Here is a 13,893-nt window from a genome sequence, read left to right on the forward strand (position 1 = left end):
CTAATAATTGAGATTATAATGGTCTTGTGTGTTTAATTTGTAGCTCTGGTCACCTTGGGCAGCAGAGGTGTGGTCCTCTTGCTCTTCTTCTCAGAGTTGGGGTCATCCAGCAGGTCTGGCTCAAACATGTAGAGCTCTGTCAGTTCAAACAGTGTGAAGTGTCGCTGTATCTGCTGCTGGTCCACCACCCGGAACGACAGTGATTGCTTGGCCACCTGCCGGTCGTAGATCTTTTCCTCCATGGTGCCCTGGAAAGAATCAGCAATTCAATATCAGTGATTACAGAATTATATGTGGGGACCCTATAAAATCCGCGTTGCGAAGAACGCTGACGGAATCCACACATTGAAATGGATTCAACAATATTCAAAAATGTATTGAACTTAGTAGAAATTAACTAAATGTATTATTAGAAAATTAATTAATTTGGTAAAGTTCACAAGACATGAACAAAATGCATCAGTGATTCGTATTTTCTGAAAATGGCACAGGAATGCCCCTGTCCGAGTGTGTGTGTGCAGTGTGTGCATATGTCTACACTGTGTAACCGTTAGCGATGATGTTAATGATAACCTTTTTCTGGTAGAGATGGAAAGGCTTGCCAAAAAAACATTCTCAATTAAATGTTAACTACAAAGTAACCTATGACTACCTGGCAGAATTATATCATGATTATTTGCATCAATCCACTGGTTTTGCACACTGCAATGGCATGAGCTCTACAGAAACAGAAACATAGTAACGGTCTCTTGCTGGTGCACACTTGCATTAAAGGGTAACTACACCCAAATATCAAAACTTCTTCTATTTTTCACAGACCTCAAAAGTGGTCTCCTGATGTGGTTTAAGCATTGTTGTGTACTTAAAACATCCAATTTTGTATTTTTTTTTTAATTAAAAAAGGTATGATTTTACGAGGGAAAACCTGAGAAATACTGAGGAAAACCGAAACCTAGCAAAACAAAACAGATAAAACAGAATTTGGGAAAAAATAAAACAGATTTTATAGTGCCCTATATATGTAATCATACAATGTGTCCAACAATCATATTAACGGAGATAGGGTCATACGAGATGTGTTTACCTGAGCCAAGAAGCGGTAGACAAACACAGCCTTCAGCTGGCCTAAACAGTACACCCTGAAGATGCTCTGGATGTCATAGGAGGGGTTACACGAAGCATCAAATATGATGACCCTGTTAGCTGCTACCAGGTTGATCCCAAGGGACCCAGCTCTTGTCGAGATGAGAAACAGACGACCCCTGAAAGAAAAGGGGGATTAAATTAAATCAAAGGAGTGAGTGTGAGTTGGTTCTTTTAAAAAAAGCATCTCGGCCTCCCGAGTGGTGCAGCGGTTTAAAGCACTGCATCACAGTGCTTGAGGCGTCACTACAGACCCGGGTTCAATCCCAGACTGTGTTCACAGCCGGCCGTGACCGGGAGACCCATGAGGCGGCGCACAATTGGCACAGCATCGCCCGGGTTTGGGGAGGGTTTGGCAGGCCGGGATTTCCTTGTCCCATCACGCTCTAGCGACTCCTTGTGGCAGGCCGGGTGCCTGCAAGCTGACTTCAGTCGCCAGCTGGACGGTGTTTCCTCCGTCACTTTGGTGCGGCTGGCTTCCGGGTTAAGCGAGCAGTGTGTCAAGAAGCAGTGCAGCTTGGCAGGGTCGTGTTTTGGAGAAAGCATGGCTCTCGACCTTCGCCTCTCCCGAGTCCGTAGGGGAGTTGCAGCGATGGGACGAGACTGTAACTACCAATTGGATATCATGAAATTGGGGAGAAAAAGGGGTAAAAGTACAAAAATAATAATAATAAAAAATGTAAAAACTGACCATCTCATCAATTCACATTAGGTCTACAATTACTGATGCCTTGCCATATAATAATACATCACTATAGGGCTCCCGAGTGGCGCAGTGGTCTAAGGCACTGCATCTCAGTGCTTGAGGCATCACTACAGACCCCCTGGTTCGATTCCAGGCTGTATCACAACTGGCCGTGATTGGGAGTCCCATAGGCCCAGCGTCGTCCGGGTTTGGCTGGTGTAGGCCATCATTGTAAATAAGAATTTGTTCTTAACTTACTTGCCTAGTTAAATAAAGGTACAATTATTATTTTTATTTTTTTTTAAAGTAAAGTGTTATGCTGCATACTGTGTTGAGGTTTGGCACAGCGAAATTTGAGATGTAGAAAAGTACAGCAGTCAGACAGAAACGTACCGCTCATTGGTGGCATCATTGAACTCTTCAGCCCACTTCATCCTGGATGTAGCGCTGGTGGAACCGTCAATACGGTAATAGTCAGTATTTCTGATCCAGCTGCCATCACCTACAATTTAGAAAAGGAAACAAAGAAATTATTACACAATAATAGACTCTGAAGACTGCTATAACACTTGAACAGCCAATGGGACTGGTACCTTTGTATAGGGATGATTGCCCGTTGTTTTTGGCTTTGTTGGCGAGGTCCAAGAAATCTTCAATCATGTCTAATGAGATCAAGGATTGACTGAACACTAACCTGTGAATATACAACAACAATTGATGAAGAAAAGGTTAATTCAACAAATCTGCTCTGTGAAACTGGCTAACTTCATCTTTCTTTTTTGAAATACTTCCCTGGTACCTGAATCCATTTCCCAAGCACACTTACGGTGAATCCCATACCAGCCCCTCGCCCCTACCAACTCGCTCGGAGGGTCCTCTGTTGTCATGTTGCTGACGAAACTCAGAGGGTGACTTCAAGAGTGGCGGGGGGATCAAATTAACCCTTCAACTTCGGGACACACTCGTAACTTGAATGATGCAATTCATGTTACACATTTAAATAATAAAATCAGCATGAAATTCAAATGAGAAATTTCACCCTGTCGTTTTACAAGATATAAACCTCAGTAACAGTTCAACATTTAATTTGGGATGCATTTCATATGTTACGTGTCAAGCTTTGAAATCAGACAAAAACAAATCTCTATTTGCACATCATCTTCTGCACATCTATCACTCCAGTGTTAATACTAAATCGTAATTATTTTGCACTATGGCCTATTTATTGCCTTACCTCCATAACTTACTACATTTGCACACACTGTATATAGATTTTCTATTGTGTTATTGACTGTACGTTTTGTTTTTGTTTATTCCATATGTAACTCTGTGTTGTTGTTGTTTTTAATCGCACTGCTTTGCTTTATCTTGGCCAGGTCGCAGTTGTAAATGAGAACTTGTTCTCAACTGGCTTACCTGGTTAAATAAAGGTGAAATAAAATAAAAAATAAAAAAGAAATACAGGTGGCTTATAATTATGCACGCCTCTCCATTCTTTTGTGCAACTCAAAATAATGCGGTGTGTTTTTGGGATACCACTTCGCTCTGAAGCGTAGCTTGCTCGGTCAAAGTGTTTATCGGAGGGTCTAAATAGCCCCTACACCCTCCATCATTTTCAATTCCTCAGCTTTGGGACACTAGTGCATATGACGGAGGCGTGCGTGAATACACAAATGTAGGGCCAGGGGAAGGGGGATGATTTGGGATTCAGCCTTACACTTTGTCTTCCAGTTCCTCTGCCATTCGGAGAATCTCAAACAGCAGCACCATCTTCCCTGAGTGTTCCAGAATGGTGGCGTCAGAGTCACTCAGCATCGATTTGTACCAGTCTGCAGCCGGACTGTCAGGCCTGAGACTGGTGGACGCTCTCACTGCTGAACACAGAGCATACAATATCACCACTGACCTCAAATGAATGAGACTACCTTATATTTTTTTTAAAAATCAATACTAACACTAGAAGGCAAAGTCATAGACTCGGTGAAGTAATTTCCTGAATGAAAGAGACAACTCTACCTTCTACCATTGGAACCAGTGGACCTGCTCGCTGATCTCCTTCCACATTGACACCCTTTGATGTGCTGTTCCACACCAGGATCACCTCCACATCATTGCGGTCTTCATCAGCATTCACCACTTTCCCCTTGTTCTTCTTCTCTTTCCTGAGTGGGACATAACGGAAAGTTATGCAAGGCAACAATCTATTATTTGCATTATTTTATTTTGTCATTAGGTGGTAATAGACTACTTCAGGCATCACACAGCGGTAGCAGTTAAAATATTTGGGTAGCCTACTGAATACTCATGCTTACACACCTCTTGGTTTTCCCCTGGTGCTTCCCATCAAAATGGCCCTGAAAACAAAGAGCATATACAGTTGAAGTCGGAAGTTTACATACACTTAGGTTGGAGTCATTAAAACTTGTTTTTCAACCACTCCACAAATTTCTGGTTAACAAACTATAGTTTTGGCAAGTCGGTTAGGACATCTACTTTGTGCATGACACGAGTAATTCTTACAACAATTGTTTACAGACAGATTATTTCACTTATAATTCGCTGTATCACAATTCCAGTGGGTCAGAAGTTTACATACACTAAGTTGACTGTGACTTTAAACAGCTTGGAAAATTCCAGAAAATGATGTCATGGCTTTAGAAGCTTCTAAGAGTCAATTGGAGGTGTATCTGTGGATGTATTTCAAGGCCTCCCTTCAAACTCAATGCCTCTATGCTTGACATCATCGGGAAATCAAAAGAAATCAGCCTAGACCTCAGAAAAGAAATTGTAGACCTCCACAAGTCTGGTTCATCCTTGGGAGCAATTTCCAAAAGCCTGAAGGTACCACGTTCATCTGTACAAACAATAGTACGCAAGTATGAACACCATGGGACCACGCAGCCGTCATACCGCTCAGGAAGGAGACGCGTTCTGTCTCCTAGAGATTAACGTACTTTGGTGCGAAAAGTGCAAATCAATCCCAGAACAACAGCAAAGGACCTTGTGAAGATGCTGGAGGAAACAGGTACAAAAGTATCTATATCCACAGTAAAACGAGTCCTATTTCGACATAACCTGAAAGGCCGCTCAGCAAGGAAGAAGCCACTGCTCCAAAACCACCATAAAAAAGCCAGACTACGGTTTGCAACTGCACATGGGGACTAAGATCGTACTTTTTGGAGAAATGTCCTCTGGTCTGATGAAACAAATATAGAACTGTTTGGCCATAATGACCATCGTTATGTTTGGAGGAAAAAGGTGGACGCTTGCAAGAACACCATCCCAACAGTGAAACACGGGGCTGGCAGCATCATGCTGTGGGGGTGCTTTGCTGCAGGAGGGACTGGTGCACTTCACAAAATAGATGGCGAGGAAGGAAAATTATGTGGATATATTGAAGCAACATCTCAAGACATCAGTCAGGAAGTTAAAGCTTGGTCGCAAATGGGTCTTCAAAATGGACAATGACCCCAAGCATACTTCCAAAGTTGTGGCAAAATGGCTTAAGGACAACAAAGTCAAGGTATTGGAGTGGCCATCACAAAGCCCTGACCTCAATCCTATAGAAAATGTGTGGGCAGAACTGAAAAGGTGTGTGCGAGCAAGGAGGCCTACAAACCTGACTCAGTTACACCAGCTCTGTCAGGAGAAATGGGCCAAAATTCACCCAACTTATTGTGGGAAGCTTGTGGAAGGCTACCTGAAACGTTTGACCCAAGTTAAACAATTTAAAGGCAATGCTACCAAATACTAATTGAGTGTATGTAAACTTCTGACCCACTAGGAATGTAATGAAAGAAATAAAAACTGAAATAAATCATTCTCTCTACTATTATTCTGACATTTCACATCCTTAAAATAAAGTGGTGATCCTAACTGACCTAAGACAGGGAATTTTTACTAGGATTAAATGTCAGGAATTGTGAAAAACTGAGTTTAAATGTATTTGGCTAAGGTGTATGTAAACTTCCGACTTCAACTATATGTTGATGACAGTTTGACTGGCATGCCTCAGGATCTGTCTGGTGATGAGAAAATAGTAATTTTTGTTCAAACCTGCATCTGATGGGTCTTTACCTTATTTTCTTTGCTGATATAGTTGAGCTGCAGACACCAGGGATGGGTCCAGATTCGGCTGAGTATCTGGAAGTCCTTGAAAAGGCTGGTTCCGGCTTTGCCCCTGGCTCCTTCAACCACAGACCCTGCTCCTAAATACATATTCAGCTTTTTTCTCCAAAGGGTTTATTAAATCATGCACATTTCAATGATATGTACAGAGCTTTCTGAGCTAACGATGGAGGTTCTTACCAGTGAAGTTGTCCAGGTAGTAGCGATACAGTCTGTACCTCACTGCCATAACATACTCATGTTCAGGGGGCAGGAACTTGGTCAAGGTTGAGTAGTCTCTTCTCTGACAGAGAGGAAAACACACTAAGTGTATCCACTGGAAACTGACAAAGAACTTTGCAACAAATACTTGTAAAAAATAATCAGTGGTTCTGATAAACTACAAATAAAGGTGCCATACACTCCTAGTAATTGAGCTGTCTCACCTGTACACATCCCGCCAACATTGCATGAAGGACATGGGTGCGATTCTTCATGATGCGGACATCTCTGGGGGTGGAGTCTGCACACTGGCCATTCTGAATGGGGTTGATAAAGCGATTCCGGAACTCCTTGATTGAGCCCAGAAGGTTCTCCTTGATGAAGTTGACCATGCAGTGGTCTGAGAAAACAAAAACATATAAAAAATGACTACAACTTTAACTACTCTATTTTTTTAGATATAATAAAACTGAAACATGAACAAACTTCGCCAAAAGTTGGCATACTGCTCACAGAGTAGTAGTTTAAATGGAAAGGCTGTGGTCAATCAGAAGCAGGCCTCCTTACAGTCATTGAGGTTGTTCTGCAGTGGTGTGCCTGTCAGCACCACCCTCCGTTTGGTCTTAATGGCATTCATAGCTTTGGAGATGTTGGACACCTCGTTTTTCAGGATGTGACCCTCGTCGCAGATCACAAAGTCTGGACCTGGAGTACAACAAATGTAGTGTATTAGAGTTTCAACACCAATCAATTATACTACTTAAAAATGGTGCGTACCTCTCAACACTTCACATGCATATAATTGGTAGAGGATGTACCTGGATCGACCAGTGTGCTGTCAAAGGTCTTTTTGAATTTTCTGTGGGTGACTTTGAGGCCTAGAGTGAGGTTGGGGTACATCTCATAGCCCATGATCATAACACCACCATCCTTCTGCCATCTCTGCAGGGCAATATAATGCTCCTGTGGTCGCTTCAGTGTGGCCAACTCTGTCACCTACGAGGTGTGTGTTAGCGTGTGGAGAAACAGAGAGAAATGAAGAGGTCGCGACAGGAAGATGAAAGAGATGGAAAATAAGAAACATGAAATACCTTGAATTTACTACATTACATTTTAATAACCTCTGCATGTATTTGACACAAAAAAAAACTCAAATCTTCTTGGCTACCTTGACTTTGTCAGCAACCATGTCAACTTGCCACTTGTCAAACTCGTTGACCCAGTTGAGGATGGTGTTGAGTGGACACACCACCAGGGCAGTCCTGAAGTTCATGCACTTTGACTGCAGCATCGTATGGAGAAATGTCACCACCTACATGAGAAAATATTGAAGCAAGAGATTCTAGTATTATATACTGAACAAAAATATAAGCTCAACATGCAACAATTTCAAAGATTTTACTGAGTCACAGTTCATAGATGGAAATCAGTCAATTGAAATAAATAAATTAGGCCCTAATTTATGGATTTCACATGACTGGGCCCACCCACTAGGGAGACAGGCCCAGCCCATTAGAATGAATTTTCCCCCACAAAAGGGCTTTATTACAGACATAAATACTCCTCATAACTTGAGACATCTGTGGCATTGTGTTCTGTGACAAAACTGCACATTTTAGAGTGGCCTTTTATTGTCCCCAGTACAAGGTGCACCTGTGTAATGATCATGCTATTTAATCCGTTTGTTGATATGCCACACCTGTCATGGATTATCTTGGCAAAGGAGAAATGCTCACTAACAGGGATGTAAACAAATTTGTGCACAAAATGTGAGAGAAATACGCTTTTTGTGCGTATGGAAAATTTCTGGGATCTTTTATTTCAGCTCATGAAACATGGAACTAACACTTTACATGTTGCGTTTATATTTTTGTTCAGTATAGTCTCTCGTATTGTTAACAAAATATACTGTTTTATGAATGACATATGCATATGATAACACGCCTTCTGTTCCCTTCCTTTTACCTGCAGTGTCTTCCCTAGGCCCATGCAGTGGGCCAGTAAGCAGCCTGATCCAGAGGTTGAATTGGCCTTCTTCACAGACTCACAACAACAGTCCCAGATAAACTGCACACCTATCAGAAGGAGGAAGAGATACAGCAAATTGAAGGGGAAATGCTGATAGCCACTGTATTGGGTTTGTACAACTGAAATAAAAACCGAGACTTACCATCTACTTGGTGAGGCTTGAGCCTGGTCACCAGGTTCCTGTGCACCTGGATGAGTGGCTCCTTGGTCCCCTCATCCTGATCCAGGACCAGCTTAGTGGTGATGGGACAGGCCAAGTGAGACGCCTCATCCTTAAAAACAATCACCTGCGAGGAAACCACCATTAGACAAAAACTGATAATACAAAATTATATAATATATAATTTAATCAAATAAAATCGAGTAGCAGTATGACATTTCTGAGAGTGCATGGATTCTACAGTGAGTGTGCATGGAGAGGGTCAGCTGTGTGTAGTGTACCTCTCTGAAGTCCTCCCTCTGCTCTCTTTCTGCCAGGCGTCTGCATCTCTCCTCCTCCTCCTTCAGGGCTATCTGGGTCTCTGAGCGGAGGTGCTCGTCTAAGATTATCCTGCGGATCTTCTTGCGGCCCTTAGGTGTACCTTTGTTGTCCCCTTCCACGCCGTCCTTCTCTTCATCGTCACTGTTTAGATGGATAGATCAGTCACCAGCACAACCAAGAACCCTTTAACACACTGTAAAAATAGCATACATTTTAACAATGATACATTTAGCACCTGATAGTACAAACAATAAAACAAGAATAGCAAAACGATCATCATTAGTAAGAAGGATATAAAAGAGTGACTGACAATGCAAATGTAAAATGAGATGGTAACATCAACTAGTGTAAATGAACCCCTAAAAACGAGTGTCAGATCACAATGTCTGCTCTATATTTTGACTTTTATTTTCTTTGTACAAGCTTTCAATCCTCACTCTATATTTCAGTTTAGTGTGACTTATTTTAACAACAGGTTTATTACCTTCTCTGTTTTAAGGGTATATGGGAAACAGGAGCGAGAGAAAAAGGAAAATAACTTTTTGTTCAGGTTGTTCAAGCGTCCAAGAAACAACGTCAAACTTAGCACCTACAGTGAGGAAAAAAAGTATTTGATCCCCTGCTGATTTTGTACGTTTGCCCACTGACAAAGAAATGATCAGTCTATAATTTTAATGGTAGGTTTATTTGAACAGTGAGAGAGAATAACAACAAAAAAATCCAGAAAAAATGCATGTCAAAAATTGTATAAATTGATTTGCATTTTAATGAGGGAAATAAGTATTTGACCCCCTCTCAATCAGGAAGGTTTCTGGCTCCCAGGTGTCTTTTATACAGGTAACGAGCTGAGATTAGGAGCACACTCTTAAAGGGAGTGCTCCTAATCTCAGCTTGTTACCTGTATAAAAGACACCTGTCCACAGAAGCAATCAATCAATCAGATTCCTAACTCTCCACCATGGCCAAGACCAAAGAGCTCTCCAAGGATGTCAGGGACAAGATTGTAGACCTACACAAGGCTGGAATGGGCTAGAAGACCATCGCCAAGCAGCTTGGTGAGAAGGTGACAACAGTTGGTGCGATTATTCGCAAATGGAAGAAACACAAAAGAACTGTCAATCTCACTCGGCCTGGGGCTCCATGCAAGATCTCACCTCGTGGAGTTGCAATGATCATGAGAACGGTGAGGAATCAGACCAGAACTACACGGGAGGATCTTGTCAATGATCTCAAGGCAGCTGGGACCATAGTAACCAAGAAAATAACTGGTAACACACTACACCGTGAAGGACTGAAATCCTGCAGTGCCCACAAGGTCCCCCTGCTCAAGAAAGCACATATACAGGCCCGTCTGAAGTTTGCCAATGAACATCTGAATGATTCAGAGGAGAACTGGGTGAAAGTGTTGTGGTCAGATGAGACCAAAATCGAGCTCTTTGGCATCAACTCAACTCGCCGTGTTTGGAGGAGGAGGAATGCTGCCTATGACCCCAAGAACACCATCCACACCGTCAAACATGGAGGTGGAAACATTATGCTTTGGGGGTGTTTTTCTGCTAAGGGGACAGGACAACTTCACCGCATCAAAGGGACGATGGACGGGGCCATGTACCGTCAAATCTTGGGTGAGAACCTCCTTCCCTCAGCCAGGGCATTGAAAATGGGTCGTGGATGGGTATTCCAGCATGACAATGACCCAAAACACACGGCCAAGGCAACAAAGGAGTGGCTCAAGAAGAAGCACATTCAGGTCCTGGAGTGGCCTAGCCAGTCTCCAGACCTTAATCCCATAGAAAATCTGTGGAGGGAGCTGAAGGTTCGAGTTGCCAAACGTCAGCCTCGAAACCTTAATGACTTGGAGAAGAGGAGTGGGACAAAATCCCTCCTGAGATGTGTGCAAACCTGGTGGCCAGCTACAAGAAACATCTGACCTCTGTAATTGCCAACAAGGGTTTTGCAACCAAGTACTAAGTCATGTTTTGCAGAGGGGTCAAATACTTATTTCCCTCATTAAAATGCTAATCAATTTATCTCATTTTTGACATGCGTTTTTCTGGATTTTTTTGTTGTTATTCTGTCTCTCACTGTTCAAATAAACCTACCATTAAAGTTATAGACTGATCATGTCTTTGTCAGTGGGCAAACGTACAAAATCAGCAGGGGATCAAATACTTTTTTCCCTCACTGTAGTTGGAAAGAGAACAAGGTATTTACGGTTTTTCAATATTGGTCTTGTTTCAGAAATATTTCAAATTATTTTCAACGTGTACTGAACGGATATTTGTATTGCAATTGATGTTCTGAAGTCTGCTAGCAATATGACGTTATTAGCTGTAGCCTAGCTCCACTGTTTGTGCTGGCTAATATTAGTTCATCTTGCGCCACATTAACAAGCTGTTGGCACGTAATCAACTATTTGGGTAGAAATTCTCATCCATATTGATGCATTTGATGTATGAAGCACGCTAATGTAAAGTTGTGTAAAAGTGTATTGTTTGTGGAATGTATTGTTCATATTGTAAGAGCATTTCTGGTTTGTTTCTCCATCAGCTCTTATGGTGTGTTTATGGAAATGGTACCACATTAAACTTTCATGAACCATCAGTTTGAGAGTTGACCATTCATCCAGCTGGGGATGCTACAGTAAGAGCTTGACACTCTTCAATCCTGCCGCATCTCTGAATGGTGTCCAGGAGGACAGGTCTTCACAGTGCCACACTGCTACCTCATCTGGTGTTGCTGACTTTGGACCTTTTATCGGGCAGTCCTGCGTTTCCAACACTCGGACTTCAACGGTCAATCTGGCATCTCCACGGGCAGCGGGACAATTTATTTTGTGTGATGGTCATAACTATAGACAATCGTATGCAGTGGAAGTAGTGAGTATTATTCATAAACTGATCATTTAAGACTGTCATGGAAGGAATTATCATTTATCAGTGATCATTAATGCTCACTTCTATGGTTTAAGAAGAAAGTAAAGGCTATCCACATCAACAACTATCTATGGACATAACTAAAGGTATTTTCCCATTGTCAAAAATTATTGCATCTCAAGTGTATTAAGGACTGCTGTATATTGTTGTCTGGTTGATTTACGGTTGATTCAAACATGTTTGTAAGGATTGGATACCCATATATAGTAGAGTGAATATGTTGATATACCGTTATATTGATATTTGGCTGTTTCAATTGTCATATGTGCTATTGTGCCTTTTCTCCCAAATTCACTCTAAATCACATTTTTAATGGCAGAGTCAGTCACCTCTCCTTCAATTTTAGGAGAGTTAGAGAAGCAGCTTAAATGTTTTCAACACGATATTCAAGAGCTTAAGGATGTGCTCCAAAATGAAATGGAGACTACAGAGAGACATCGCCTAAAGGAAGAAATTCAAGCCAAAGAACCAGCTCTGAATGACCTCCAAGGCATTCGACGCTCTGTCCGACCAAAGAACCCTACATACAAAATGCTTGCATTGCAAAGAGAAGAGGCACATACAAAGGAAAAAATCCTTATCTCCATGTATGACCAATGGAAGATCCAAGCCCGCAAAGCAAGAGAGCATCTAAAGTCAGATGTAACAGAGCGCCAGCTGCCATTTCTAATCGACACATTGGAGAAAGGAAAGGACGATGTCATGAGCATCTATCTTGAAATTCGAGATCACATCACACAGTCAACTGAGTTAAGGCGTCGTGTTGACGCATGTGAGGCAGTTACAGCAGATATTATCAAAATTGCCTATGAAAGCATATCAGGCATTGATGCCGAACAGAAAAAATGTTGTCTCCGTGAGTTACTTGATCGCGACTACGCTCGCTCCATTTACTGTCTCACAAATGAGTCACAAGTCCAGTGTTCAATCCAGCCATCACTCCATGGACTCATGTATGGCTGCCAAACGTGCAGACACAGCAGCAGAGCTGGCAGCAAAGGAAGTTGAGTATGAAGTGTTGCTGGAGGAAAATAAACAAAAGGAAAGCATACAACACTTAGAAGAGCAGCAAAGGAAGGATCTTGAAGCTCAGAAATGTGAGTTGGAACGACTACAGGCAGAGAGAGACGTTAGGGCAGCTCGGGCCAGGTTGGAGGCCTACAACCAGGAAGCATCTCAGCCTATGCTACCCTCCAGTCCCTCGACTTCTTGGCGCTGACGGAAACATGGATTACCACTGAAAACACTGCTACCCCTGCTGCTCTCTCCTCGTCTGACCATGTGTTCTCGCATACCTGAGAGCATCTGGTCAGCGGGGTGGTGGCACAGGAATCCTCATCTCTCCCAAGTGGACATTCTCAATTTTTCCCCTGACCCATCTGTCTATCTCCTCATTTGAATTCCATGCTGTCAGTCACTAGCCCATTTAAGCTAAATATCCTGGTCATCTATCGCCCTCCAGGTTCCCTTGGAGAGTTCATCAATGAGCTTGACGCCTTGATAAGTTCCTTTCCTGAGGATGGCTCACCCCTCACAGTTCTGGGGGATTTCAACCTCCCTACGTCTACATTTGACTCATTTCTCTCTGCCTCCTTCTTTCCACTCCTCTCCTCTTTTGACCTCACCCTCTCACCGTCCCCCCCTACTCACAAGGCAGGCAATACGCTTGACCTCATCTTCACTAGATGCTGTTCTTCTACTAATCTCACTGCAACTCCCCTCCAAGTCTCCGACCACTACTTTGTATCCTTTTCTCTCTCCCTCTCCTCCAACACTACTCACTCTGCCCCTACACAGATGGTAATGCGCCGTCGCAACCTTCGCTCTCTCTCTCCCGCTACTCTCTCCTCTTCCATCCTATCATCTCTTCCCTCTGCTCAATCCTTCTCCCTCCAATCTCCTGATTCTGCCTCCTCAACCCTCCTCTCCTCCCTTTCTGCATCCTTTGACTCTCTATGTCCCCTATCCTCCCGGCCGGCTCGGTCCTCCCCTCCAACTCCGTGGCTTGATGACTCATTGCAAGCTCACAGAACAGGGCTCCGGGCAGCCGAGCGGAAATGGAAGAAAACTAGACTCCCTGCGGACCTGGCATCTTTTCACTCCCTCCTCTCTACATTCTCTTCATCTGTTTCCGCTGCTAAGGCCACTTTCTACCACTCTAAATTCCAAGCATCCGCCTCTAACCCTAGGAAGCTCTTTGCCACATTCTCCTCCCTGCTGAATCCCCCCTCCTCCCTCTCTGTGGATGACTTCGTCAACCATTTTGAAAAGAAGGTTGACGACATCCGATC

At 42.9% G+C, this 13,893-nt stretch overlaps 1 protein-coding gene across 1 annotated transcript in view; it reads right to left on the reverse strand.

Annotated features, from left to right (window-relative positions):
- Window positions 1-13,893, reverse strand: part of LOC121574184 (transcriptional regulator ATRX-like) — a 37,564-nt gene that overhangs the window by 6,387 nt on the left and 17,284 nt on the right. Inside the window, exons 15-30 of the mRNA XM_041886826.2 lie at window positions 8,627-8,807; window positions 8,328-8,472; window positions 8,123-8,232; window positions 7,326-7,469; window positions 6,976-7,153; window positions 6,725-6,862; window positions 6,382-6,557; window positions 6,137-6,239; window positions 5,906-6,036; window positions 4,145-4,182; window positions 3,845-3,990; window positions 3,546-3,702; window positions 2,422-2,522; window positions 2,222-2,330; window positions 1,085-1,262; window positions 54-248 (exon numbers count right to left, since the gene is read on the reverse strand). Of these exons, the coding sequence (XP_041742760.1) occupies window positions 54-248; window positions 1,085-1,262; window positions 2,222-2,330; window positions 2,422-2,522; window positions 3,546-3,702; window positions 3,845-3,990; window positions 4,145-4,182; window positions 5,906-6,036; window positions 6,137-6,239; window positions 6,382-6,557; window positions 6,725-6,862; window positions 6,976-7,153; window positions 7,326-7,469; window positions 8,123-8,232; window positions 8,328-8,472; window positions 8,627-8,807 (2,230 nt within the window). The remainder of the gene's footprint in view (window positions 1-53; window positions 249-1,084; window positions 1,263-2,221; window positions 2,331-2,421; window positions 2,523-3,545; window positions 3,703-3,844; window positions 3,991-4,144; window positions 4,183-5,905; window positions 6,037-6,136; window positions 6,240-6,381; window positions 6,558-6,724; window positions 6,863-6,975; window positions 7,154-7,325; window positions 7,470-8,122; window positions 8,233-8,327; window positions 8,473-8,626; window positions 8,808-13,893) is intronic.

This window comes from Coregonus clupeaformis, chromosome 9 (assembly GCF_020615455.1).
Source record: "Coregonus clupeaformis isolate EN_2021a chromosome 9, ASM2061545v1, whole genome shotgun sequence".
In the NCBI taxonomy this organism is placed as follows: Eukaryota; Metazoa; Chordata; class Actinopteri; order Salmoniformes; family Salmonidae; genus Coregonus; species Coregonus clupeaformis.